The 26,772-nt window shown below is 39.8% G+C and overlaps 1 protein-coding gene across 1 annotated transcript in view; it reads left to right on the forward strand.

The window, feature by feature from the left end:
* Positions 1 to 3,528: 3,528 nt before the first annotated feature.
* Positions 3,529 to 26,772, forward strand: part of ANKRD28 (ankyrin repeat domain 28) — a 119,638-nt gene continuing 96,394 nt past the window's right edge. Inside the window, exon 1 of the mRNA XM_021538156.2 lies at positions 3,529 to 3,621. Coding sequence (XP_021393831.1) covers positions 3,595 to 3,621 — 27 coding nt within the window. The 5' untranslated portion in view covers positions 3,529 to 3,594. The remainder of the gene's footprint in view (positions 3,622 to 26,772) is intronic.

Genomic DNA, 26,772 nt, shown 5'->3' on the forward strand with positions numbered 1-26,772 from the left:
TCAGTAGCTATGAACAGCCAACAATTCAAAATGCAATCTCTGGGATAGAACTACAAAACCTTGACTGGTTTAGATTTTGATGGATAAAATCTGTCACAAAATGTGTAAAAATCTTTATGATGATGCTTCCAGCATACTATTATAAAACGAGTGTGGTTTCCATCTAGCTCCCAGAAGTGCTGATTCAGGGCCATAAAGAGAAATGCATCCCTCTGTAGGAAACTATAACATTTCTATTGATTTCGGACACCTTGTATTCTGTGCAAAAATAAAATTAGCCCTGCTTTAAATTAGGAGTACAGGGCAGTGTTTGGAGGAGATCAGTGGCAATGAGGACTCCTGGATTCTATTCCTAGCCACAGCAGTGACTCATGCCATGACCTTGTGTAAGCCTGTTGACCTCTGTGCCTGTTTACCCACATTGAACAATGAAAAAAGAATGAATACCTACTTCACTGGGGTTGAAGCCCTGAGTCAGAAAGAGCCAAGTATACAGGCATTTCTGGCAAAGTAAATAAATCAAGAGGACGTTTCTGATGAGCTCAAAAATATCTCCAGTATGAGGTTTCTGTGGTGTCTTCAATTTGATCCCGTTATGTATTTCAGTGCAGCACATACAGTCCTATCTTTAAAACACTGGGTAGTGTTACGTGCTGTGGGATAAGTTACAGCATGAAGATTTAATATTAACATTAATGGGAGCTCTGCAGTCAAAGCCTATGGCTCTCTGCTGAAAGTGTGCCCTCAGGAGAGCTAGGCTGCTAATAATTTACAAATAGTCCAATTAAAAAGTGTTGTGGAAATTTCTACCTTCTGCAGACGTATCTTCTGAACTCTATCAGAAATGCTGTGGCTTTCAGCATGTTTGTGTGTCAATACTCAGACTTGTGTGAAATACTCTGTGAATGTTCCTAAGGGACGCTTGGGCAGTTACTCACCCTTTAACAAAACATTTAAAAACACTCATTTCCTTGCAGCACTGTTACATCTAACTTCTGAGCTTTCATTTCTTTTCTGTTTCTGTCACTCTGCAGTCAAATACTGTATTCTGTGGGACGCTAGCAGATCAGACAATACTGGTATTGGTTATATTCTCATTTTTTTAATTTCAGTTCTAATAACCATTTGGGCTGCTTTTCTCAGAATAAGAATTAAGGCAGCAATTTATATTGTGACTTGAGTCAAAATATCCACGTGCAACAGATTGGTATCAGGGAAACAACACTCAGAAAATCCCCCACTTCTGTGTTATCCACCTTCATGTATGCAAACCATCTCAACAACCTCTTGTGCTTAAACTGAAACAGACACATATCTCCAAGATCCATATTTTTACTTCTTCATTTTACCATTTGAACTTTTTCATGCTATATTATCTTGTAACCCAAAGGGGGAAAAAAGCAAAGATCAGTGGTCAGAGATCTGTTGGTTGATGACACATGTAAGTGCAGATGGTGCAGCCAACAGGCCTGTCCTTGGCTGTATCCCGAGTACTGGAATAAGGAGCTGGAAAACCAGTAAATGTAAAGATTTGCCTTTCCCCAGTGAATCAGGACCTGGCTCCACCAGGAGCTGCACCAGGTGCTCCTGAGACAGGTGAGACATTTTCAGGTAGGATAAACTGTCTACATAAATTGCTCAAAATAGCAGGTGAGCTGAAAGTAGATGTTTTTTCTGAATAACTCCATCAACTCACAAGCTTCACAGGGAGAACTTTTATCAGCTTGCAGACGTTCTTTTCTCCTTGAAAAGGAGCAGTCTAATTTGGGGACAGACAAAGGCAATGCTTCCTGATGTCATTTTCTCCTTCACTGACTGCATTGATAAAATTATCTCTAATTTCCACAACCATTGGTCTCTTTACCACATTGTTATCACAGTCCTTAACTGTTTTGCATAGTGCCAAAATCTACCTGTTTCATAGTTTCAATTTACAAAATATTTCTATTCACAAACAAATTAAAACCCAAACAAAACCCCAAACAAACAAACCCCAAAACCATAGGTACACAAATAATAAATTAGAGGGCTCTTTGAAATTAGTTAAAACATTTGCTTATCATAATCAGCATTTCTGGATATATCCAGATGTCAAAAACGTTCATTTAGAAAATGTGTCAATGCTGACTTTTTTTCCTTTGCCTGGTAAAATTGGACTACAGTTCTTAACTGGTTAAAATAAAATAACCCAAACAAACACATTCCATCAGATCACTGGTACTGAAAGCTAACTAAAATACCTGCCTCAGCTAGCACCTATAGAAAACCCTTCTGTTCTCATGCTGCCAGTCTCCAGAAGAACATGTCCATGTGCCAGGCTCCTGATGGAATCCATAAAAAAAGCACGTGAGTGAGGGCAAAACCACACACAGAGAACACACTCATTGCTTTATTAAACATTCGTTTTTCTTAGGTTAATCAAAAAGTCTAAGTAGATTTAACTGTATGTGGAGCATTAAGAAGTCACAGTCTATTCTGAAGCTACAAGAAAATCAAGAAACTTTAAATATTCATAGCAGCATTGTCTGTAGCAGTATGCAATTCCAAAAAATCTCAGTCTCTCGAGTCTGCTGGTTTTTTGGGTTTTTTTTTGAGGGGAAATGAAAATTCAGGAGAAAACAACTCTTCCCAATCATAGTTACCATGCTGGGCTGGCTGGCTGGAGCATTATTATATGGAAGAGCAGCACAGTCTGATTTCAGTGTCCTGTAGGCTGCTTCTCGTTCCTTTCACAAGAGGTTTTTCAAGCCCCACCTACTTCCTACCTATCCTAATATGTCACTTTGTGCTTGATGTACAGCATACAGTAAGCCTGTAAATTATCTGTAAAAATGTCGAATCAGAGCATTGCAGATGACACCTCTGCTGGTCCTCTGCCAAAAGAGGTGAAAATTGAATAAATACATTGCAAAGCCATCTTTCTTTTTCGAGTTAATTGTTTTTTGTATTCTATTTGTACACGTCTGTTCCGTCCGGCGTTTTGGCCGAGCGCCTCTCTGTGTTTCTGTGGCCTGCTGACACCCCCGGCACGAGGCCTCTCCAGCCCTCCTCCTTCCCCTGGATCAGCAGCTCGGAGCTGCCTTTGGTGCCGGAGGCATCCCGCCCCGGGCCAAGCCGCCTGTGCCGGTTCCCCCGTCCCGGGGCTCTTCGCTGGGGGTCGCCGAGCCGCGCCGGGGGCTGCCCCGGGCGGCGCCGCTCCCGGGCCGCTGCCATGTGCCCGGCCCGCGCTACCGCCCCGCACCGGCCCGCCGCGCCCGGCCCGCCAATAAGCGCCGCCCTTGCTTTACCCCGCCTCCCGGGGGCCAATCAGCACCACCCTTACTCTGTGCCGCCTCCCGAGGGCCAATCAGCGAGGCCCTTGGTGGCGCGGGCGGGCGGGCTCGTTCGGGAAGCGCTCGGGGGCGCGAGCGGCGGGGCGGTGCCGGGAGGGCGGGGCGAGGGGCGGCCCCGCCCCCGCAGGGCCGGGCGCGCGGGCCTGGCGCGGGGGGCGTGGCCGGGGGCGCGGCCGGCGCGCGGCGGCGGGGGGGCGTGGCCGCGCGGCGCGCGGAGCCGGGAGTCGTTGGCGGCGGGCGGAGGCGGCGGCGCGCGCTCGCCATGGTGTTCCTGAAACTCCGCGAGCAGGTGGGCATTCCCGAGCTCCCCTTCCCTCTCCTCCCCTCCCGCCGCCGCCCGCCGCGCCCTCCGCAGCCGCGGGGTGCCGCGCGCGCGCGGGTGACAGGCGGCGGGCAGCGGGAGGCAGCATGGCTGCTGCCGCCGCCGGGGTCCGGGCTGGGTGGGAGGCGCCATGTGCGCACGGTGTGGGCGCCGGTGCCCCCGCGGGGCGGGCGGCAGCCGCCGTCCCTCGCAGGTACCGGGCCGAACAGGTGGCCGCGGCAGCCCGGCCGCCCCTCGGCTTGCCTCGCCGGCGGGTCCCCGCCCCGGAGCGGAGGGGAAGCCCGGGAGGGGCGATGGGGGTTGGTCTGAGGGCTCCCCCCGGGCCAGCCCTGCCCCGCGCCTGTTTTGGGAAGGGAAGGGTCTCTGTCCGGGGCTCCCCGGGCCTGGGGAGCTGGCCGGTGTGAGGGGACCGACCTGCGCGCTGCCGGAGGCGGGAGGCGGCGTGCCCGGCAGATGCGGCTGCAGCCGGCGCCGCTCCCCCGGACGCGGACCCGGCCCTTGCCCTGCGCAATTTCGCGTGCCCGGGAGCCGCCTGCTCGTCCCTCCACCTTTCCCTTCCAGGCCTTTAAAGTCTTTTGTTCGGCCGCCTTGTCTTTCGCCTCTCGCGGTCGTGACAGACCTTCCCCGAGCCCGCGCTCCCCTCCTGAGAGCGAAGGAGGTTCTTGGTGCCTTCAGTGGGTTGTTGCTCCCGTCGCATCACACCCTTCTTTGTCTGCCAGGCTCTTCGGTTTCCATCCCAGCTGGTGAAAAATACTTGTCTTCGCTGCCGTGTCCTTTCCTGGTGTCTCCCCTGTCCTACCTATTGTCTCCTGCGCGGTATCAGGATACAAAGGTGGGAGGGTCTGCGCTGCCAGTTTGCCGCTTATGAAAAGATGTTTCTTAGGAATGGTATTTTCATGTGTGTCAAGCCGAATTCCGTGTAAAAAACTCATACGTCCTGCTGTGGGTCTCCTTATTACTCTTTGTTACTTTTCCTTAAAGATAACCAACTGTAACACTTGAAGACCCCACCCCCTTCCCAAGGAAAAAAAAAAGCAGAAATAAAAAAGCCTGTAGAAACTTGGGGGTGGTTAGGCAGCTGGTATTCTCTCTGCTTGTTATGCTGATCCGTATCAGCCCATCCTTACCTGCGAGTCCTTTCATTAGTTACACATCAGTGTTTTCACACTTAGGTTGCATGATCCCTCGGGATTTTGTTCGAAGGAACATCTGTGATATGGGGCTGGGATCTCTCATGTCCTGCTGTGTTGTATGTAAACTTTGTGAAGTCTCGTTTTAGAACCTTATCTATGAATCAGCAACAATTGTGGATCTGAAAGACACTTAGTGTCCCTTGCGTTAGGTTTCCTTTCAGGATTTGTTGCTGTTCTTCTATGGGAGACTTCCTACAGAAATAAGCACCTGTTCGTCTCTTCTATTAAATAAGCCCTTCTGTTAAAACCAAGAACTATAATCCCTCTGCAAGTAATAATTTCAAAATAGTTATCAAAAACCCCACTATCAATATGTTAATGTGAAAGTACTGTATTTCAGAACTTTTCTTCTGGGGAGGATCCTGCTATTGACAGATGTTAAAGTGAAATATTAAGCTGTGTGGGACCATTGGTTTGACAGTAATGCATGTGAGGCTTTCTGCTTCTGTCATAATGTAAATTTTAATCCAGAAGTACAAGGAGGATTTTTCTAGAGGCTTCACAGATCTTTAAAGGTGAATTGATACACTGGAAATTGAAGTATTCTTTCACATAAAGGAGGAGGTGGGAAGGGCAGGAGAGGGAAGGAAGGAAGGGAATGCTGGTTTTGGACAGTCTTTTATAGAGGGAATGATTTTTAGCAGCAGCTGCATTTCTGCTGCTAAAGTATCAGTTGCTTGACAAATCAGTTATTTCAAACTGAATTCTGTTATAACTGTGTAAGAATGCCAGAAAGTCATGAGGAATCATGTTAGCATGAAACTCCTCAGCTTTGCTATACAGAGCATTCCTGCAGGTCAGTGTTGCAGTGTGCCTGCAGGATGTCTTGACTTGAGGATGCTGTACTGAGAGTGTGGCACCACCTGCTCTTTATGAAAAGCAGCCTGTGGTACTGCATGGGAGTAGTGGTGTTCCTCTTCAGTAGTTCATGAAACATGCTTCTTGTGTGCTTGAAACATTTGCTTTGCTCTGTAGTGGTGTGTTTGGTTAGAATAAAGTAAGATGTCTTGTGTATTTGTAGTCCTTAAAGTGACTCTGTGCTTCACAGGGAAGTGCAAAGGCTGCTCTCTTGTTCGAAGAAGGGAAGTGATTTGCTAGTTCTTTCTTCAGCTGTCAGATTAATAACTTTCTGAAAAAAGTTTACTAAATAATGTATTATTTAAATGTGATTATCAAGATTATTTTTTCAAATTCAACATATACCTGTTGAATTTATTCTTTGATAATGTAGAAGGGCTTTGTGTTAAACGTCAGAATTATGCTGGGGACAGGCAGACTTATGCCATACAAGAAGCTTAGTGTTTTCTTGCACTTGCTTAGTTTTTCAAGTTGCTGCAAGCTAGTGTAAAAGCAGTGATAGGAAGTTAAAATGAGGTAAGAAATTCTGCTCTGAGGCTCTTAGTTGAGCTCAGAGGGTGAAATCCCAGTTCCGCTTGCTTGATTTAATTTACTTAGTACCTGATAAACAAAACTTTGATCCTGCAGATGCTTAATGGGTTTGTGAAGCTCAAATATTTATTTGTCTGTGGAGGCTGATTTGACACGTTTAACCTTCAGAATACAGGTTTTCCACAAACTGAGAAAAGTAGGCCTTTCCTTGGGTTCAACAACTGGCCAGCCAGTACATTATTTATAAATTTGTGTTACTACTTGAGCTTTATTGCTTTGTCATCCTACCAGGTAGGAATTTATTTCAAAGTTGTGACATAATTGAAGGTGTACACTGCACTTTCAAAAGTGACTCATGTTTGCTTTCAAAGTATATCAGGTACCAAAAAAATTTATAAGTCATGTTTGCAAAAAATGCATTTAAAGCTGAATGAACTGTATTGGGCAAAGCTGCTACCTGTAATGCTCAACAGCAAACTGTAACTCAAGTATAGCAAAGCAGTCGTTCAAGTGTCAAAGTAGAAGTTGTAGATTGTTCTAGATTGTTTGTGCAGTCTTGTGCACTTGTTGTTTAATAACAAAGGTAGCAAATCTGCAAATTGTCAATGTTAAACTATTCAAGGTAGAGATGAAAAATATGGCAAATATACATTATAATTGAGGTATTTGCTCTTAAGTTTGTTGGCTTTCGTAGTGTCTTCATTTATTGGTGTTTGTATACCAGGTTCTTCTAAGTGAGATGCTGCTTTAACTACAAAAATGCTAAGTGAAACGAAGCCTAGAAAAGTTTGTTTCTTCCTGAAATGCTATGTTATCCTGCTGTTAGAAACTGCACTGACAGTCCAATTTAGGTCAAGGGGCACTAATGTTTTATCACAATTCTTTTTTTCCATTTCAGGGGAGTGTGTGGAAGGGAAGTTATGGGGTGGGGGGAAAAAAAGGCTTAACTTGCTTGTAGTGGTATGCCTTGGTCTCCTGTGTGAAAGCCCGCTCACCTCTGCGTAGCTAACTGTGGAAGACTAAGTTTTGGGGTTTTTTTTTCTGTTATGCAGTCATAGGTTCTAGGTACACTAACTGTTTCCAAGAACAGATAAATTCTTACTCCTTAAGGGGTTGCAAGTTAGTCTCTCTTACACCTAAGAGGTAATTGACAGCTTAGTTTTTCTTAATGTGTAGGTGAAATCTGGATTGCCCAACAGCCCAAGAATTTATTCCTTTTGTGTTACAAGCCTTACCTGCATATGTGCCTATAGGTCATCTTTTAGGCTCACATAAGCCTTACATCTCAGCAGAGTTTTGTTGAAAGGTATGAAACTAATCAAAACTGGCTTGTTTTTTTTTTCTTTAGTTTTGCAGCTATATAACTATTTCTGTCAAAACTCACTGGTTGCAGTGTCGTTATATTTGGTAAAGTTTTATTCTTTTTCTTTCAATGCATCATAGTTTTAATATTATACATTTCCCATTTTCTCTGAATCTTAAATGTGTAACGGGAAGATGTCTTAGGGCTAATAATGATGGGCATGTGGAAGGATTTTGTATGGGATTTTCCTGTATGACTGCTAGACTGTGCTTGAGGCAGTGCATTTATTTCCATAAGTCAGATATGAGTGGTAAGGATCTGAGTAGGAACAACTGCATGAGGATATGAGGATGACCACTTATCTTTAAAGTCCTTGAACAGTGAGAGCACTGACTTCTTTATTGCCCATTTATATCTTTCTCATAGCTAAGATGGATCTTGTTCAATTGGCAGTTAAACAAATGTTTGCAGTGTCATAGTGAACACTCTGAATGCCTCTATGGTTGCTATTTTCATTACTGCCAGTGTTAGACTTCATTCCTTTAGAATTTATGCCAAGAATAAATGTCCCAACTAGTTCCTTGTTACACTCGGAGGAGGAATGGTCTCCTGTGGTGATGAAAAGGAGCTGCTGCTGTTCAGTGAGGGAGGGATGTGGTGGGAATGGAATTCTGTGGTATTGCTCTACAAATTCTGTTCAGATGTAGGCTAATGAGATGTTTTGTTTTATTTATGACTTTTTTGGTGGAAGTTACTTTAAAGTTACTCTTTTAAAAAATCCAATAATTTCTTTCATGAATCTTGTAGTGGTTAAGAACCAGCTCTTTTGTACTCTGTTGTCCATCATATGTTCTTCCTAAAATTTGCATCTAATATTTCAAACAGTATACAAGATAATTAGATTAAGAATTGGTAATTCTTACCAAGACACCTAAAGTCTTACTGTTAGTTCTCTTGTTCCAAGGCTAAGAACTTACATCTGCTGAGAAGATATGTTTCTTTAGCTGATGAACAAGTCTGAGTAACCTGAACTCTGTTTATCTTGTTATATGCAGTAATTACCAGCCCTTCCATTAGAATGTGTTGAGAGAACCTGGTTCTACCACGTGTTCGTTCATTTGGGGGGATCAGATTGCCCCGTGATAACTTTGGAACTTTTGACTTGTGAACAAGCAGTTCTCCTCAGTCAAGAAAATAAACCTTTTAAAAGAAGAAGGAAAAAAAAGGTGGGGGAGAAACAAAGCGAGCCTTGACTCTGAAGTCAGATCCTTAAGGCGGATCCTGTTAACTCAGCAGCCTTCTGTGAGGATATAAAGGTCTATTCATGTAGATAGCATTGAAGGTTTCTGACCATTATTTGGAGGCAAATATCAGGGGAAAAATGAAGGAAATGGGCACGTCTCTATGAAGAAGTGACTTCTTTAGCACCCACAAAAAAAAGGTGATTCCTGTAGAAAACTAGTAGCTGTTTAGACTCTGAACTAGCAGTCTGCTATCTGGTATGGACTGTTATTTTCCCAGATTCCTATGGTTGTTCCACTCACTGAAATGGGTTGTGGAATATTATTATTGAAATTAAATATATTTGGTATTGCCATACCTGATATTTTTCTCTAATCAGCTGGCATCCTGAGGTCAAACTAATATCTGATGATTTGTTTTCTTGCTCCTGCCAACTTTTTATTTTGTTCTTACCTCTATTCCTTACTCCTATTTCTGGAAATTGAGTGGGAGATTCGTTGCCTTAGTTACAGTGACTAACTGTTTGAAAGTTATTTATAATGTTTGTTTTTAAATAACCTGTATCACAATAGAATCATAGAACATTTTACATCAATAAAAAAGTAAACAAAGCAGTACATCACTGGTAGCATGCTTACAGTGCAGATTTTTGGGAGGTTTGTTTCCCTTTCTTTGTTGGGGGTGGAAGACAATTTCTAATCTGGCATTACAAGATACATCTGAAATAAAGTGTCTTGGTGTTATCCTTTGTACAAAGACAAAAGAATGTTTAAGCTCCAAAATATCAGGGAATGTTATCTTTCCTTAGTAAAGACATTAGCACTCTCCCCAGGGGGTGGCAATATACCGGTTTAACTCTGTTAATTCAGTTGTGATTCTGGTGTTGATGAATTATACAGCACTGACCCATTTTGGCACAGAAACCAGAGCTAATGTAAGAGTGGTGGGAAGAAGGGGAGACTTGTAGCCAGCTGTGTGGGTGCAGAGATAAAGAGGAAGCACCAGAAGTGATATGCAAATCAAAGAGGGACAAAATAGTTGGTTTGTAGCATTCTTGTAGATTAGGAAACTGCTTGTTAGCTGAAGTTAATGACTTAGCTGATGACTTCTGTCCTTAAATCATGAGATGCTCTTTACTGTGAATTGAATATAATCTGAGATTTTCATTATCTCTACAGTAATGTATGTATGCGAATTGAGTGAACTGTACTATGTAAGTAGATTGTTTTATACATGAATAAAGTCTACCTATTTAGGGCAGCCTGAGAACAAATATGTTTTTCAGTAAGTTACTGAAATAATATATAAATTTGAGAAGTTAAACTTAAGAACTAAATTTACCTGGATGGGGGTGAAAGTGTTTGCAATTATAAACTGACTCATATTAGAGCTTCCTGAATGTTCAGGTTTTGTAGGTAACTGCCTGTTTACAGGACTTGGGTCTAATTCTGACTGTGTCTTGAACTGTTATGAAGTCATCCTAAATGTTTAATGTTTCCATATTCTCAGACAGTGAACTTCACTTAATGGCCTTTCTAATTCAAGATGATGAGCATTTGCCTGTAACTCATTCTTGGTAATTTTGCAGTCATGCAATTATACTTAAGGTCCACTCTCACTTTGTGCTGAAGTCCTGTACCTGCTTCCATCTGGTGCAGAGAAGAAAGCATGGATTTTTTTTTTTTAATTTTTTTTTTTACTCTGGCAAAGTGAAGATACAGCACTGCCTTAATGAAGAAAGAGAAGGGACCACAAGCAAGAACAGTCAGCATGACAGAATGAAAGTGAAATTGCAGTTAAAGCATTGAGACCAAAATGAGCCTTTTTTAGAGCTTACAGAATTTCTAGCAATCATGAAGAATCCATGTTTTGTTTCAAGATTTTGCTGTTTGTCCTCTTTTTTGACTTTATTTTGATAGCTCCATCTATGCTAGTTCCCTTGACACCTGGTCATCAAGCAGCAGGTGGCATAACAGACCTGGGATCTACCCAGCTCATAGATGAAGGAGCTACTTGTGTCATAGACAGCTGACCTGGAGGCAATAAAAAACATTTTCAGGAAGTTCTATCGTTATTTATATACTAACATAATCTATTACTAATAAATTATTAAGTAATTTAAATCCATTGCTGCAGACTTAAGTTTTGTACCGTGTTTGGGGTAATTGGTATTCTCTCCTTCCCTGTCCTGTTTTCAGGTCATCTGCTTCTTCTTCAGTTGCTCATGAAAGTGGGCAGAGGATCTGTGCAAGTCCTTTTTGTCATCCCAAGCACTTGATGTGTCTTTCCTGCCTCAGATCTCTATGGAGTGTCTGCTAACATTTCATACATTTCATTCACTCACCAGTGTGTCCCCAAAAAGTATTATTGGTAGGTTTAAATGAGGGACATAAAGTCAGGAGAGGAAGAAAAACAAAACACTAAGGTTGTTTTTCTGGTTACATTATTACTCATTGTTTCAAATTAGTGCAATGTCCCAGGTCATGATAGAAGGATGCTTCAGAAACAGCATGTCAATGGCATTCCTCACCCCTCTCCTCTGTCCCTTTGTAATTGCAGGGTTTTGTTCTGTTCTTGCTGTGTTTGCTAAAACATGAGGATCAATAGAAAGAGGTCTTGCGCTTAATTCTGTGTTGCTGTGCAGTCTTTGCCAAATCAGAACCCTGTAATGGTACTGCCTGATGGCTTTTATTTCCTTTGCTCCTTGTCTCAGTTCCAGGAGCCATATTTTGTTTTATAGCTCTGCTGTATCTAGTACCTTTTATTTTTTTTAACAGTGCTCTTCCATTCAGGGGGATAATTGTCAGTATTAAGGAGTACTTGTAGAAGAACACTTTCTGTTCTTGTTTCTGTCACCTGCAGGGCTGCAGAGGCCATTACTGACCTGCAACAGTACTGATCCTGTAGTAACCAACCAGCTCATTTATTTCTTCCAGTTCTAACCACTGACATTGCTTGCAGTTTCTTTCCATCCACAAGCACAGGAACATTTAAAGTTTATTATCTAACACTACTTAGATTACAGAATGGTGAATTTGTTAAAATAAAACCTTTCAAGTAAAGAATATTTTATGACTTGTCCATAGACATTTCTCTATTCTTTTTTACCATAAGTTTAGCAAATGATAATTACTGCAATCAGGGATGTAAATAGTCAAGTTAATCTACTCTATAAGAAACAGAGCTCAAGAGAAGAGTTCTTTGAATGCTTTCATAATGAAAGTGAAAAGGTAAAGAGAGGATTTATAAAACACCAGAGATAACTGGGAGGAGAGAAAGGGTTTAGGATATCGCAGTTTGTCAGCATTAGTGAACAGCAATGCTTTTCTGATGAACTTCAAGTTTCATAGTCAAGGATCACCCAAAAACCAATAGGTATGCAGCTACCCTGTGGAGCTATGTTTGCAATGACTTGAAGATACTGATTCCTTTTTCTACCTACTGCACCTTTTTATAGCACAGGAGGGGAACTTTCACAGCATCTATAATCTCAAACTAACACTGTGAATAATACACGGAAGAGGATGCCTCCTGCTGTTTTTCTACACCCAGAGATGTAAAAAATGTTTTTGGATCAAGTATATCAAATTTATTATTTTGGAAGGGCAAATATAGCTGCATGCAGCCATATCTTTTATATCTGAAAGGACTTTGACTCTACATATCATTAATATACTTCCTTTTTTTATAAACTCTGAACATCTAGCAAGCCATAATTATTTAAAAAATATGATATTTTTATAGCATGCATTTGAACAGATTATTTATGGGGTTTTCATACCTGAAAGTTGATAAAATTTCTGTAATACTCTGCATGTGTTAAAACTGTTTTCATAGTCATTTAAGGATTAAACTTACTGCATATATAATTCAAGAATAATTACTAGAAGTGCCATGGTATGTGAGTCTGTGTCCACAAGTATTAGAAGAATTCTGCACAAAAATTTCCATGACTGTTGAAAAATTGTTGATTATATCTTTGCATTTTGGCTTTATTGTCATCTGGAAGGCTTTCTTCTGCTGTTGCAATGGCTGTTCAAAATATCCCACACATTTAGGGTATCACACTGGTTTCCTGTCTCGACATCCCACCCCTTCCATGGGGGAGCCGTGAGATTTGTTTCCTTCTATAAAGCTCTCTGCTGGAACTTAACATAAGCCAAAGAAACAGTATCTGAACGGCAGGAGAAACTGCAATGCCAGTGGTGCTTTGGAGACTGTCAGAGCCCCGTCCCTGGAAGTTTGCCACACCAGTACTAGCAGTGCTCTCCTCCATGTTGACTGGAGGTGTTGCAGAGTTGCTTGGGAACTGTCATTCTGGAGTAAGTTCTTTGGAAAATTAGCTGCTTGCCTCTGCAATGGCCACAAGCACAAATAAAACCTGCAGCCCTGAAGCTTGATCTGGTGGTGGCAGCTGGCCACGGTGAACTGAACCCAAAGACAAGATGAATGTACCTGCAGAAAAGATCTCAGAAATGTCTGCTGGTGCTCAGCCTTCCATGTTATGGCAACCCTTATTATCCTTACTGACATACAGGTGTTTTAGATGTGTCCAGAAAAGCCCTGTTGTTTGTTTTTATATGTATGTATGTATAGTCATACGTATATGACTGTCCTACCCACTAGAGCTTCTTTTACGATGCCTGACACACGCCTTGTTTTTGGGAAAAGCAACCTGTAAAAGTAGGATGGATAATTGAAGAAAAGAAGAGGAATTGTTAGAATGACATCATTTGGCCTCAAGGTTTCGCGACCTGCTCTTGTGTGGAGTGCAGTGATATGTAGCCTGCCTGGGAAGTGCTGTGTTGTCACAGGATGCCTGTTCAGAATGCCAAGTTCTTACTTTTCACTGTGCTGCAGAAGTAAGGTGCAATTCCTTAGGTGTGTATTTGCACTGTCTTGATTTTTTCACTAGATAGGAAGCAATGAAAATGACCTGTAACAAGCAAGGTTAAAATACTGACAGAAACATTGGGAAATGTTTTTCTTGTAATTCTGTTTTTCTTTTAAGAGGTTAATTAAAAGCCAAAACTATGCTAATTATATGCCTTGGAAATTATCTACCACGGTGAATGCCAACATTTTCAGCTGACAGATAAGAGAAGGAAATACAGATACATGAACTACTGAATGCAAATGTATTTCTGGTGTAGGGTAGGACTGTGTGTGTGAGAAATGGAGTACATGCCTGAATCAACCCTGTTCTTTTAAGCCAGTGGAGTAGGTAAATTTTTATGAAACATTAGAGTTCTGTAATTTTAGGATGGAGTTTAATGATGTGCTTCTTCTCGAGTTGTTTTTTTAGTTTTTTTGTTGTTTTCATTTGCAAAGTTTCTAACAATAATGGTTGAAACTCACTGGCTTCTAATCTACTGCCTAAGGCCATGGTTTGATATTAGGTGGTAGCTGAGCTTAAGCAGTCTCTCAGTCTTTTCTTCTGCAAGGCAGTGAAGAGGGAGAGGAGAGGCAAATTATTTAGGTTAGCATAGGACTGTGAAGTTGTTCTTGAAAGTTTTCCAAAGTAGGAAATACAAATGAGTGTTTTGGATCATATAAACTTACTCTCATGTCTGTCTTTGTGTCAGATGTAATTGCAGATGACGTGTGTTGTGTAATGTCCTTTGGTTTGGGGGCTGGAGGTGAGTGGAGAAACTTGAGTGTGGTCTACCTTGGACATATCTCTCTGAGTAACTTTGATGCTATTGGTCTTAAACTTCCTAGAATGTGTTTGGAAACTCAACAACAGGCTTGATTTTCTTGTCTGGTCCTTGATTGTTCTGGGCTTTGAGTGTGGTTGTGAATCCTTCTTTAACTGTGAAAGAACCTAGGGTTTCAGAAGTCTGCTTCTATTTATAACACACCATATTGACTTATATTGACTGAAAACTCTAAAAGAAGAAAAGTTGCACTGTAAGATCCTTGTTTACCACGTTTGCTGCCTGTCAGGATCCTCAGCTTTTTCCTCATCTCTGATCTGACAACAAAATGTCAGTTTTCCTGCAGCATTTTAAAGTTGCTTTTTCCCTCTCTTAGGGTGATCACATGCTCTACCAGTCAGTTTTACTGGAGCTCTGAAAATTACACCAAAAAGACTTTCTTTTGCTTTCCATCTCTTCTCAAGAGGTTACAGTGGAAGTACAAGACCATGTTTGGGTAGTCCAGTTACCTGAAAACCATATGCCAAAATTAGGCTGAACTTGCTGCAGCCTTTTTTTTTTTTCCCATAGAAACATGTACAGATAGATGGCCCTTCAACGTTTGTGCCTCTTATGTATGCAGCTTTAATTCTTGGACACCATCCAGTGATGGCTTGGAGTCATGCCTGTTGTGACTAGTGATCCCTCTATCTCCCTGCACAGAGATATATGCTTGGGGTAGGGATATTCTAGTATGAAAACATGCTCATAGAAAAATTCCTAAGTAGAAATAAACTCTACAAATACTAAGTAACAAAGCATTTCAGTCTAAGAATAAACTGCAACCTTCTGGAATAGAAAAAAAATTTTCATCTCAGCTCAATAGGAAATGGAAACAGAAAATAGTAGATAGTGTTTTATATTCCATATATCACCTCGTATAGTTGTATGAATACCACAACATAAGCACACCGGTTGTGCAAATATTTTTATCAGTAGCTAGAGTAGATAACATTTTGGATTGCCATTAATGAAAACCTTATCTATCAAGGTGGACTGTTCCTTACTTTATTCTGTTTCTCAGCTTTATTGTATTGCAATAACATTTAATTCAGCAGGTTGTGGATGAGGCCATTCATCTGATTAATTTTATTTTCTGAAATAAACAATGGTAAAACTACAAAGCTTTGTTTAAAAGAAAAAACAAATTGGGCACCTCTTTTGACTGTGAGAATGCACTGGGAATAATTACCAGTATATTAGGGTATAATAAAATTGTTCGTTATAGTTTCCAAACAAACAGTTGCCTACATATCACCTGTATGTTTTTGAGGACTTAGGTTACAGCCCCTACTTCAGGGTGGTTCTTCAAGCTGGCCATCAGCACCATTTAATTTTTTTTTTTAAATTTTAGCCTAAAAATTACAGGCAGCTGTTCAGGGGCTGCTTTCTGAGTAGGTCACCTGTCTCTGCTGTGGGCTGCTTCTAGTAGGTGTCAAAACCCAGAGGGGTGATGTAAAAATGTAAAACAAACAAATGAATACAGGAAGGGTGGAAGAGGGAATGAGAATGGCAAACATTAAATAAAGAATTATTTTGCCCAGGAAATATAGCTTGATATAGGAAATATAGCTTGATATTTAAAACAGCTTACCTAAGTATCGGATTATAGATTTTCTTGGTAAGAGGCCAGAGTATGAGAGATAGCAGAGTCTTCTTCGCTATGCTGAAATAAATCAAGTTACTTAAAGTATGCAAAATTTTGAGAATACCTGTATTGTGTAGCTATTAGTGTTTTAAAATCAGAGTCAGTACTGCAAATTAAATTACATGTATGGCAAATTTGTTGTTATTCTGTACTTTATGTTCCTTGTTTTATAGGAGATACAGAGTACTTTTTGTTGTGCTTTTTGTATTTTGTTGTACAAAGGTTCTCAGTGATAAGACTAGACAAAAGGTTAATCTATTTTCAGTGTGGTTTATTGGCATGGATTGTGGGAACTTCGAGGGAATGTTTGAGTATGTAGAGAACAGGACAGAGAAAATTTTGATTTAAAAATTACATTAGGAAAAGATATGAATATAGCTTGCTAAGATTTAAGTATAGCATCTAGCTGCTTTCAGAGAATTATAAAAAGTAACACTTAAGTAGTGTATATTTGTTGCCAGAGGATTGAATTCAAACTGCTTCATGAACGGAAGTCCTGAGCTAAGCACTTGGAACGAGTTTGTGAAAGCTCACTGTTTGAAAGCAGCATTAGACAGTAGCCTCTTCTGGAACAAATGCTATTTTCTTTACAATTACTCCTCTTAATTGGTCTGTTCAGGGTTGAAAATCAGAAGAAGCTGGGAAGGAGAAAGATTCTCCTATGAAGTGAACAGAACTGTCCTAATCCTAAAATTCTGACAGACTTTGTGGCCAGCCCCAAGTCATTGATTCAGCTCATTAACTGTCGTTGTATGAAGGAAATACTGTGGACTACTTAACTCAAGATATTTTTGGAATATTTTAATTAGTGGCACATGTAATTAAAACATCTTTTTTTTTATTATTTCTGTCTTTGTTAGCTGCTCTGATAAAATCACAAATTAAAAAGTATAGCAAAAGTAATAAAAGTAAAGTAATTAGTGCATCAAAGTAATTAATACAGTGTAAAGATTATCATGTTCTATTTAAGTGCATTCAAAAAGCAAAAATAGAGCCCCGGATAACTCACTTTGATTTGTCCAGGTCTGTCCTTCTGAACACAGGCAGAGATTAGCTGAAAAACTGTTAGTAAAGCAATCAGCTGTCTGCTCTGAAAAGTGTTACACCTGGTGATCTTATTTAGTGGTAGCTTGCTTGTCTTCTCCCTGTGGAGGGATTTAATCAATCGGGACTGAGAGATATTGCTGCAACATTGCATTGCTGTTGTGGAGAGATGCTATAATAATAATTTTATAGGGGGTTTCTTTTTTGTCTGGTTTTGGTGTGCTGGATTACACCCTGCTTAGAGCATGTCATTTTGCTGTTCTGTGTTTTGAAGGTTGTCTTCATATTACTAGGGTTGGAAATGACCTCTGGAGATTTCAGTCCAACCCCTCCCAAGGCAGGGTCCCACAGAGCAGGTGACTGAAACACACTCAGGTGGGTTTTAAACTTCTCTGGAGAGGGAGGCTCCATGACCTCTCTGGGCAGCCTGTTCCAGTGCTCTGCCCCCTCAATGAAAATAAGTTGTTCCTGGTGCTGAGGTGAAACTTCTTGTGGTTTGGTTTATGGACACTGCTCCTTGTCCTGTCACTGGGCACCACTGAAAAGAATCTGGCACCATCCTCTTTAAGATATTTATAAGCATTGATGAGATCCCATCTCTGTCTTCTCTAACCTCACCATCATCTGGCACCATCCACCTTTAAGATATTTATAAGCATTGATGAGATCCCATCTCTGTCTTCTCTAACCTGAGAGGTCCAGCTCCCACATTCTCTCACCAATAGAGGAGATATATTCTCACAATCTTTTCCCATCTGACTCCTATCTTCACCCTGAAGAAGTAAAAAATTTGAAATTTTCATGTGGCACAATTCTTGGGTCCTGTCTGTCAAGAAAAAATCTGACTTGTTTTATTGTTTATTTTTATTTATTTGTTTATTTGTTGAGCATTGAACCTAGATAATTGTAGGTAGGCAAATGTACTTCGGAAGTGAATTCTATTTAGTCAGTGTAATGGCACTTTAACTGAGCAAGGTCTTAGTTTGATTTGTGTGATCTGCTTTAGATTGATGGCATGACTTGGTTGGGATTACTTTTCCTGAGAATATCTTTGTCCACTGTGCAAGTGGACTTAGCTGTAACAGTTAACCTATTTTTTTTCTCGTCCCTTGAAGTGTTCCACTATCTGTGGAATGTAGTAATATTTTTTTTTTAAATTTACTTTTTTTTTTTTTTTTCCTGTAATGGCCAGATCTTGCTGAACTTCAAAATTGTGCTCTTATGTACAGCCATCCTCAGGTCAGCTAGAGAAGGTGACTGACTTCTGGCATCAGAGGTATCTGCTTTTCTTCCCTTTGCAGGCTGTATTGATGTAGTGGAATCTGCTGTGGCACTTGTGCGCAGCAGGTAAGAATGCCAGTTTTCCTCGTGCAGTTATGTGGGAGTGGCAGTCGTGATTCAAGCTTTAAGCAATTGACAGAGTGCACATAAAGGAGATGTTTGGCCTTGTGTCCTGTCCAAGCAGCTGGATTTTTCTCTTGAATGAGAAAATCCTAAAGTGTGTGGTGGTACCCTCTGTGTTCCCATGGAATTACAGTGAAGATCTTGTTTTTGACTTGAAACTGACTGATTTGTGCTGTGCCTCTTGTGAAATGCTGCTACATCCATATGTGAAAATGTGTCTCTTGAGTCTACTGGTCCGTTCTCTTTTACTGTTTTGCATTTTGGGGAATGAATGCTGTGTATCCTTTAGCAGTATTAAAATCTCAAAGCTTTGTTCTGACACACCTATGTGGAATGCCTCTATTCCAAGTGAATTTTGACTCTCCCATTTTAAAAACATGTTTTTATCCTGTTGCAATAGCCTCAAGGCTGATAAAACAATACCACCCCATGTGTGCTAGTGTTTATATGAAGTTGCAGACTCTTAAATCTATTCAAAGAGCTGCTTAGTTCATATATTTTCATATATTTTGTTGCATTTTCCAATTTTTTTCTTAAAAGGCCTAGTCAATAGGATTAAGAAGACAATTGCTGTTTGCATTGCTGGCCCTGGGAATAGAGAAATGACTGCATGCACTGTTATTCCCTGTGTAGTATGGCACTTCCTCATTCAAGATCCAGTGAGGCCATCACTTTACTGGAGGCCAGTACTTTCAGTACTTCTATCTTTGCTTTTAAAAATTAATCTAAAAATATTCTTTGTAAAGGTACTGTTTTCCTTTCAGGGAGGGAGAAACAACTCCAAGGGAGCTTTTACTTAGGGTGGCTTGTTCCTGTTATGCATGAGCTGAATGTTTCCAAAAGACATTATTTTTTTTTTATGCCTGTAACTTCATTTTGCAAATGCATTCTTTTTTCATTTGAAATAGTACTTAGGTTTTATCATTCTGTCTGATGAATGAGTATTGTCAAAAATACTCCTAACCCTTCTTCCTGTTTTTCCTACCCTTGTATTTGGTAGAGTGGAAATGTTAAAATTCAGACACATGAAAATTAAATAGTAACGATTGAAACCCGTGAATCAAGAAACAATTTCCTAAATGTGGTGTGCTGGTAAAAGATGACCTCACAAACTCACCCTACTAACTATTGATCAAGTCTAATCTTTGTGCCTTGGCAGATACCTAAAGTATGCAATTATTTCCTCCCTCTACCTAGTATCAATTTTTAACTGCTGTCTTCCCATAGATGTTCTGAAATATGTCATAGCTGTATACTACAAAGTCTTCTTCAATCCTCTTGTGTGTTTTAAGCACTGAGGTTTCTGTGAAGACTGATTGTAGACTTTGAGAGATAACCTGCTATGGACAAACATAGACTCAGATAGCTCCAAACCCGTGCTTTCTTCTGATATTAATGTCTATGAACATCACTTCTTGATTTGTATTTCTCTTTGAATGTGACAGGCATCTGCTCAGATTAGAAAGCATTACTCATTTCTGGCTTCATGTACAGTGTTTTTGAAGAGTAGTTGTAGGTTCTAAAGAAGTCTGTCCTGGTTGTGAAGTTTCTTAATGGGTTAATTTATGTATGAACTGCTGTGACTCATAGCAAACCACCTCGTTTTTATCCAGATAATTACCTTGCTAAAAGATGTGTGAAATGTAAAGATTTCTTCCCTCAGCTTGAGGAGCAATGCTATTGTCTATCTGTCCTTTTGATGTTAAGTTTGATTAGAATTCATCTTCTGCTTGCTTTGCTTTCTTCCCAAACTTTTAAATGGAAATTATCTCTGAAGTGCTTAAAAAATTGTAAAAGTGAAAATGAAAGCTGTAGCTGCATCTGAGTGCAGTAGCTGCATCTTAGTGCAGTAGCTGCTCTACTCTGTGGGGTTTTTTTAAGGTGTATGTCATAAAAATTTTTAAGTTGATATGGCTTTTTGTGTAAGTAGTTATTGCTTGAAAATATACATGTGCACATGCTGAAATAACATGTAGGTAAAGGTTTCTTGATTTGTTAGAGGATCTTACTCCTCTTCTGCTTTGATCATTTTTCATTTTTAACAGTGGTGTGAACATCAGAGGATCAACACGTGTTTTCACTTACGTCATTTGGAATGCTTCATAGGTTCACAAACCGTCAGGCTTGTCAGTTCATTATTTCACCCCTTGGTTTATGCCACGGAACTGTTCAAGCTCAAAGCTTTCATCTGAATAGCAAATCACAGAGTCAGATTCAACATCAGGAGAACTATTAAATCTAGTGTTTACTTTTATTAAAAATGGTCCAATACTTTTGCCGTGATCTGTGACAGTTCTGCTGATTCATAATGAAACAGCTTGAATTACTGCTTTGTTTGCCTATGAAGCTCCTCCACGTGGTTGTCCTTTGTAAACAGTGTCACTGAGAAAATAGTAAGGGATAGCATCCTCCTACCCCCTCAAATCTCCTCCTTCCCCTCAAATCAGCTCGGCTCACAGCTGCATGTGTATGTTAATGGTATTGATTTTATGTTAGTGTACCTACTTGTGAACTGTGATTATTAGGGACAGACATCCTTGTGACTATCTGCTGCTGCTAAACCTGCTGGGAGTTGTAAATGCTGTTAATATAACCTCTAGAATGCTCTGAAATAATATGCCTGATTTTAACCAATAAAAAATTAGAGGTTCAAGTCAGTAAATCAATATAAGTGCATCAGCGATCTTTTTTTAATATCGTAAACAGTTTTCTCATATAATTAAAAGATGAAGGCATGAAAACAAGGAAAAAGTGAGATACTTTTAAAATTATTTGTACACTTCCTGCTCCTCAAAGTTTGGTACAGTTATAAACAAATAATCACAAGGATTTTGGAACAGCAGATGGATGTCTATTCTCCCCCTTCCAGCCCCCAAGATATTCAGGAATATCTTGGGAAGAACTTGTCCTTCCTGTATCTACTCTAGTTTATATGTAACCATGATAAATAAACTGTGTGCTACATTGAAACAGTCTTTAGCATCATTTGGTACCACTGACACTCATCAGATGTAAAAGATGGAGGGTTCAGTGCTACATGTGTTAAATTACATATCCTGAGATCCGAAGTAAAGCTTAGTTTTGTACTTTAAAATATATTGCTTTTATTACAACTAAAATAATGTTGGTAAGCTTAGACTTCCACATAGTTTGACTTTCCAGGACTTTTTAAAAGAGTACTGAAGACACCTAAACTTGGCACATTTTCCAGTATTAGTAATTTGTTTCATGATAAGCCTTGGTTATGACTTCCATGGGTTTGGGTCCCACCCACCCAGCTGGTGTGGGAATAGCAGTTTTCTGTGGCGTGTTGCTCCAGATGCTGGTGATGGCTTTGTCCACCCTGGCTCAGATACTGCCACCAGTCATCTTATTGGATGAGACTTCCCCCACCTTTGGTCAGATTAGTCTCACACTGCATCTTTGTGAGCTTTGTGTTTCTTCTAATGTGGTTATTGCTTTTACTCTGCTCAGCACAACTTGCTGTAGAAAGCTGCTTGCCAGTGTTGATTTTGTTGTTTTCATGTTGGTTTTTTTCTTAGTCAATGCATTTTCTTAGTCAATGCATTTGGTCTTGTCTCTGTAACAAATGGTTATCTTAAATAGCTTCTCTCTGAATTATTGATGTTCCACAATGACTTCTTGCTCCAGTCTATTTATACTTTGAGCATATCTGCATTATGCTATGTGAGATAGAAATATTAATGTGAAATACAGCATTAATCAGCCTCTGCAGTATTGTTATATATGAGTTTGTAGGTACTTCTGTACTGTTGATTTCTGTATAGCATTCTACAACTAATTATAAATTCAGTGAATAAGGTGTTCAGTGTCTCTCACTGTAGGTAGTTCTTAGTTTAACTGCTAAGTCTCCCTCTATTTCCCAGCTTAACTGTATCCCTAACATTAAGAGCAGAGCATCACATTGCTTTGTGTTATCCCTGCTATCTTGCCAGACTATCATTTGAATGTGAGTACAGATGGTATGATTCATTTACACTTGTCCTAAGCAGGCAACGTACTTAACACCAAGTATGTGCCTCCAGCTTTTGATTCCTTTGAAAAAGAGTGTTTCCCTCTCACCACCCCAACGAGAGTTATTTTGCTATGATTCAATTAGATTTTAGTTCACCTTCCTTTTAAAATTAGGGAAGCAGTCTCTTTTATTTTTGTTTCCCCTACCTAAAATGCAATTGACACTATTTTTAAAAAATGCCAGACCTCTGCCGATTTTGCTGAGACCACTTTTAAACAGGAAAAATGAAGATGAGCAAATGAATGGTTCCATTGTTTGGATGCAGAAAATACACTGAAGTACTGGAGACCTACTCTGCTACTTTTTCAGTACCTCTGGAATATAGACAACTATTTTTTCCTATTGTATGGGGAAGTTAGTGTATTCTGCAACTTGGGACACAGATAAATGGGCAAACATTTTCCTTTTTGAAACAAAGTGGATCTGGTAGTGCTTCATTGTTGTCTAGACCTTGTATGGCAGTCTTGAGTATGATGAATGGTTTATCTTTCCTCTTTAGGAGCAGGGATAAAAAAGGAAATCTTAGAAACCTGTGTGTAGTGGAATATTATTTCTTTTTGCACTGAATCATTATGAGATGTCTTTTTTCTTCATGCCTCAGCTGAGGATCTGCTCTTACTGGTAATGTTGAGGAGCATGCAGTGTGTTGAAGACACATTTGGCACTGAACAGCACTGAAGTGGAGCTGAAAGTTTGGGATGAAGTGCAGGTTGATATTTGTTTAGCATTTCCCCTTTCATTTAAGTCAGACCCAAAATCAAGTTCCATGTGATATAGAATGCTGTTGTACATTTACTTAAAAAATGGTCAGGATCACATTACATTTTCCTAAATTTTTGTGATATCAGTAATTTAAGTGGGTAAATTTTAAAGTTGTTTTTTCTTGTCCCATGGATATGTTTGTATTTGCAGAAATAGTAGAGCAGCTCTGTTTTTCAACAAAAACTTTGTTTTCTTGCAGCTTTTTCAGATATATGCTGTTTCTCAGCAAGAATTTGGAGGGCCAGCCCTCCCTTAAAACTGTGTAGGTGTTCATAATCAGAGAACTGTTTGTCTGCTCCCACCTGGAAGCTGAGTACTCTTGTTTAAAACTCGTACTCCCTCTGATGACAAACTGCTGCGATTCTCTTGCTTTCTCTGTTCACTTTCATCTCTCTCCCTTGGTCTCCATTTTATCTTCTTGCTGCAATGCTGGATTAGGCTGTTGTTTTATGTGTGTCCCACTGGAAGTGGAGTTTTAATGAAGCTGATAAAATTGAAGGGCCCTACCAGACTGCATGTATACTAGACAACAAAACTATTTCGTTAGGTAGGGGGAAAGGAGGGAGAGATTATCTTCTCAGCTTGAATTTATTTAATATTTTTAACTATTGTAGTCACCCTTCTGTGGTACAAGTCATACTTACTTCCTAATGCTTGGCTTAAACTGATGACTTAGCTCCCTGAAGCTTGCATATGAGTACTCTCCTCTTTTAAGCTCAAATTCTTTGTTCCAGGAATCAGTTGTTTGGATAATATCACCTTATGTTTGGTACAAAAACCCCTCAGTATTATAAAGACTTCATTAGTTGCTTTTATAGGGGATCGTTATTAAGTAATGACTGTGTTTTAAATCTTGTAGTTATAATAATAAAGGTCTAATATAGAGAAAATAGAACTTTTATTGCAACTTATCTGTTTATTATGTGATAGCATATGGCAATCTTATTAATATATTTGGCTTGTAGATTACAAATAGTAATCTAAACCAAAATTTTATATTTTAGAATTCTATTGAAACAAAGCTGTTTATCATGTAGTTACAGAAACAAGACATTGTATAGGTTGTATGTCTTTGTACATCTGTGTGTTGAAGACCAGTTTGAGAGAAAAGGTAAGGATCCTGTTGGCCCTTTGATAAACAACCCTTTGCTACAACATTACTCAGTGGAGAAGGAAGTCAGCAGATCTTTGTGTTCTCGTTGCGTCTCTTTCCTGCTTCAGAAGTAGTAGTTTCAAATGTTTCTTGAAATAGTTTGCTAAATTATTTAATTATTATTAAATATTACTAATTTAATTAAATCTAACCTTTGCTTAACATCAATTATTTAAATGGGTAAAGACTATCAGTTCTCATTCATTGTCACTGCCTACAATAGCACTGTTGGGTATTTAATGTGTGTGGTGTTGCCTTTCATGTGTAATGCTGGCAAGAGCTTCAGCTGGTGGAAGAGATGTAGGACTGTAATGAGTTTTCTGGTGTGTTGTCAGCCCTTTTCTGGTGGTATGAAATCCAAATCTGTGGTGCATCTCACTCAGGGTCCCCTATTTTGTTCAATTTGTAGGAACTATTGGGATGTCAGGCTTTCAAGTATTGCTTCTGTTTTCTTGCTCAGCCTTGCACCAGTTTGGGAATATTATTTAGCATGTTTCTGGCAATTTGGTGGAGGTAGATGAACCTCTAAACATGTCAAAAAGACTGAAATAAAGCTCTTTTAATTTTGAGCCTCTAGTAGTCTTAAAAATTTAGATGCCTGCCTTAAATATGTGAAGTGACCAGAAACTTCCAGGAATTCTGGCACTTGTAGGAAAGATATTAAAGTAGTATGTGCTGGGAAGTGATTTTGTGGTCTTGCTCAAGTGTTTTGGTTTTCTTTGGTGTGCTGCCACCAAGTGACAAGGCTTGATATTGCTGTTCTTGTTTTTTTGGGTTTTTTTAAGCGTGATTTCCACTAATCACTCTCTTTTCTTTCTTTCAAACTGAAAAATTAGAATATTACTTTACGCTCCTGGTACATTGGAATACAATATTCCAAATTATTATTCAGAATAACATGACTGCTTGGAAAGTGACTGAAAATTTCTAGGATAAAAGAACTGTCAGAACTAAGCTTTCCTCCCTGCCATCAGTCTGCTGTTCAGTTTAGATGTTCTGAATTCTGTAAATTATTGTGGAGTCTCTGCCACTGGAGATATTCAAGAATTATCTGGATGCAATCCTGTGCCGTGTACTCTAGGATTGAGCAGGAAAGTTGGACCAGATCGCCCACTGTGATTCCTTCCAACCTCACTGCTGTAATTACTCATGCTGTAATTTCATTATTGGAAATAATCTTCAATCCCAAACAATGCAATGTAAGCACACGTCTGAACATAAATATCAAGTATAAAAATGCTGAGATCAAAAAGCAATATCTGGCAGATCAAAATGTATTATAATATTTGAATCCTACACTTAAACATTTCACAGTATCTTTTGATGAACAATCTTACAAAAATAGTTAGTATATTAAACCAATATTGTAAGCAACACTCAAAATGCTCAAAATACTTCCCTGTTTGCTAATCTATACAAAACTTGTTTTGGTTGGTAAGATAAAGGATGTTGGTGTGTCTAAAGGGAGAGTGTGGCAGGTGGTGGGGAGGGGGGGGTCATGAAGTGCTGGGGGTGACCTGACATCTGTGCAGCTCACACATCTGAGGTGTGCTGTCTATTTGACCTGCTGGGCACTGTGTGTGAACAGGAATTACGGTGGGGTGCAGAAATTAGAGAAAAGATGATGCATGGCTACTGATTGCTGATACTCTTTATCTTCTGCTTCTTACAGACTTGAGTGCTATAGAAATTGCTGAGCAGTGAAGTTATGCTTTCTTTCTAAGAAAGTGCAGACGTTTAAGACTTTAGTTACAGCTTTATTTGGGAATGTGATTAGAGGTCTGATTTGTAGGTGAGACCAGTAGCCAAGGTACATCTGCACAGATTAGCAAATCCATACTAAAAGATGGATTTAACAAGATGGCTGTTTAAAAAGACTTCAAGCTCTTGCTAGGAAAGGTAGTCTCCCTTTATATCCCTCCCTTGGGATTTCCTGGCTGTTCTCTTGCACTGTTGTTCAGCAGATCTTACAGCAGGCAGGTTTGGGGGCTGAATTAGCAGAAAACAGTTTTAGCTTTCTGCCACTTGTTCTCTGTAGGTCAGCTTATGGGACAGTAAGATAAATGCAGTGACAGCACAAAGAAAACACTGGGAACATGTAGCTACAGCAGTAGTCCCTCTTTGTTCTTGGCTCTGCTGGGGCTGAATATGTTATATGCTACTCTGCCCAGTTTGGAAAGGTGACTGAGGATGGTTTTTTGACCTGAGTAATGAATTTATCATTAAGACTCATCTAAACAATGTTCAA

The sequence above is a fragment of the Lonchura striata genome, chromosome 1 (genome assembly GCF_046129695.1).
Source record: "Lonchura striata isolate bLonStr1 chromosome 1, bLonStr1.mat, whole genome shotgun sequence".
Lineage (NCBI taxonomy): Eukaryota > Metazoa > Chordata > Aves > Passeriformes > Estrildidae > Lonchura > Lonchura striata.